We start from the raw sequence: 3,057 nt of genomic DNA, 5'->3' as shown, positions 1-3,057 counted from the left end.
TTTTAGATTATGTTTTATTAAAGTTTGATGCAGGACTTTTGAATATTATTTTATAAAATATTTAATTTAGTTATTTAAATTAAATTTGAATGTTATTCTATTGACTATTTATTCTACTATTTCTTTTGAGATATTGTATTGAGATGGCTTGCATGTTTGTAGAAAGAGATCCCTATGAGTGTGCGATGGTTAATGTGACTCTTAATTCAAAATCTTGGATTGGGGATATGACATAGTGGCTATAATTATGGCATTGTATACTATTTCATATTTCAAGTGCCATGCATATGGCAGTTTAGCATTAACTATTTCACACAATTTGAGCATGTGCCATGCATTAAACCTATTTCAAAGTTTACTATTTTATATTTTAAGTTCATTGAAATAAAAAATAACTTTATTAACAGAGTCCATTATTTTAGATATATGACTTAATGAATAGTAAGTAGCCCTTCCTCATCAACTGACCTAAACTCAATAAATTTTGAGCCAAACGAGGAATATACATCACATTATGAATTAGTTTCCTACCAAATTTAGTCATTACTGAAATTGTACCCAAACCACACACCTGCACTTTGTTGTTGTCTCCCATTGTGACTTGAGACTTCATAGCTTCAACAATCTGCACAAAGAAATTTTTGTTTCCTGTCATATGGTTGCTGTAACTACTATCTAGATACCAAACTTCATTACATATATCAGTATAATCAATCAAGCAAGTGAGAAATAAATTATCATCACTGGCATCTTTTTCCTCATGAAAGTTTGCTTGCTCTTTAGCCTTCAAGTAATAGTTTCTTGCTATATGGCCATATTTCATACAATAATAGCATTGTGGAGCATTTTTACTTTGATTGGATTTATTTTTGATCCAGCAGTTTTCCTCTTCATGATTAGATTTTTCACAATGACTACATGAGGCAAAGTTACCTTCATTACCTCTGTTGGTGCGAGATATCGACCGATGCCGGAGGAGCTAGAGCGGACGGTCGAGGTCGATCTTCTGGGGGACAAGACCTATAAAAAAAGCCCCGATCGGAGGTGGCTCCAGTGGAAATTCTCTGATACTCAAGTCAGTATCTCGTTCAATAGAGGGAGGAGCGTAAGGGGCAGAGTGATGGCTTATCTTGGAGTCTCCTTTTTTATATCTTTTTATAGACAGAGCTAGAGGTCATTAGGCCTGAGACTGTAGGCTATCGAGGTAGGCTACTCGTGTCCATCCACTAACTAGGTTGTTAGTCGTGGGTGTCCGTAGTGCCACATGGTCACTTTTTGAATGTTTGTCAGAATATTCTGTTCGCCACCTTTCAAAAGTCGTTAGGATATTTTGCCTGGTTGTTCGGATGGTCCAGTTGGTCGGCACATTTAAATCGACTGGATTGACCTGAGATCTCATCAACGACATTCGAGGGGTCATCAGCAGTGATTGGTCAATGGAGGGACGTCGGCAACCACTGAGGGAGTTACTAGCGAGACATTGGTGGATAGGGCAGAAGAGGAGTTAGATGTCATGACTACTCTCTTCGGAAAAAGAGCCCTTGGTCTAGAGTCAAGCTGATTGACAAGCGTGAGGCTTGTTCACCATCAATGTTTTCTCGATTGAAAACCACTGGCTATGAGTAGGCGCCCAGTCGGTCCGCATCATTCACAGATAGCCTTGGAGGCCAGCATTAGCGGATAGGCCACCAGAGGGCCGCTGTCGATTCGGAGTAAGACTTGCCTAGTTATGCTGATGACTCCTCGACATCGACTTCCGCTTATGCGATGTGGGCCAAAGGTCAGCTGTAGCTTGACTCAAGTAGAGGCCTACTATGAGTCAACCATGGCTTCAGGCTCTCAGGAACTGGGCCTGGCTATTATGGGCTTTGGGCTTCTTCATATTTTCGGCCCATATGAATTCTCCCCCAACAACCTCCATTGAAGTTTTTTTGCTGGCCACTAGATCTACCCCGACCCCTTTCATGTGTTGGATTTTCATATCTACGACTCTGCCATTTCTTCCTCTTCCTGAGCCTTCAACCCTTTTTTTTCTGATTCACCTTTGTTTGAAATGCATGCTCCATGGAAGTGTCAGCTGATCTATTCAGCCGCTGCTCATATGCTTGGAGAGATCCCATTGGCTCAATCAGTGAATATTCGGACAAATCTTTAGACTCACTGCAACAACGTGATCAAATCTGGGAGGAAGGCTTCTTAAAACCTTCTCAACAATCTTTTGCTCTGTCAAATCTTCTCCAAGAGACCAGATTTCATTCATAAGAGATGATGCCTTTGTGAAGAAATCCTGAACAGTGTTAGAAGCTTTCATCCGCAAATTTTCGAAATTCCGATGAAGCATCTGAAACTTCACTGCCACAACCCTGCTTGAGCCTTGATACTCATCTTGTAGCAAATCCCATGCTTCTTTTGATGTGGTTGCACCCGTTACTCTTGGAAATATGGCCTCATCCAAAGCCTGCTGAATCATAAACAAGGCTTTGGCATCTTTCTTTTTCTTCTCTTTCAGCTCATTGTGCTGAGTTGCTGTCAATCTTGGCACCTCTTCTGAATCAGCAGGATCTACAAATCCATTCTCAACCAATTCCCAAAGATCACATGATACCAACAAGGTCTTCATCTTAACATGCCAAAACTGATAATTAAAACCAGCAAACGGGGGAATATTCTGAGAGGGGCTTATGGCATTGTTGTTGGCAGCCATGGTGTTTTGAACTCAATTTTTTTTTTTCTCACTCAAGCTAGGAAGTGTTTTCTCTCCTGAAAGCTGTAGAACAACCTGAAGGTTTTGTAGTAAAGGGTTTTGAACATAAAGTTTATAAATTGCATAAAGCACTCTATGGGCTCAAGCAGGCATCGAGAGCCTGGTATAGCAAAATTGACACTTATTTGTGAACCATAACTTTCAAAAGAGTGCTAATGAACCTATTTTATATGTTAAAAGTTGTGGAAATGAGTTCTTGGTTGTGTGTTTATATGTAGATGATATGATATATGCAGGAAAATCAATGAGTATGATGAAAGCCTTCAAGGAGTCTATGATGGCAGCTTTTGAGA

The 3,057-nt window shown here is 39.9% G+C and overlaps 1 protein-coding gene across 1 annotated transcript; it reads right to left on the bottom strand.

The window, feature by feature from the left end:
* Window positions 1-2,128: 2,128 nt before the first annotated feature.
* On the bottom strand, window positions 2,129-2,704 carry LOC140855258 (uncharacterized). The gene has a single exon (XM_073251126.1). The coding sequence runs from the start codon at window positions 2,702-2,704 to the stop codon at window positions 2,129-2,131; it is 576 nt and encodes a 191-aa protein (XP_073107227.1).
* Between the last annotated feature and the right edge of the window lie 353 nt (window positions 2,705-3,057).

This window comes from Elaeis guineensis, chromosome 2 (assembly GCF_000442705.2).
Source record: "Elaeis guineensis isolate ETL-2024a chromosome 2, EG11, whole genome shotgun sequence".
NCBI lineage: Eukaryota > Viridiplantae > Streptophyta > Magnoliopsida > Arecales > Arecaceae > Elaeis > Elaeis guineensis.
The sequence above is the reverse complement of the archived record's forward strand: the minus strand, read 5'-3'. Positions and strand labels throughout refer to the sequence as shown.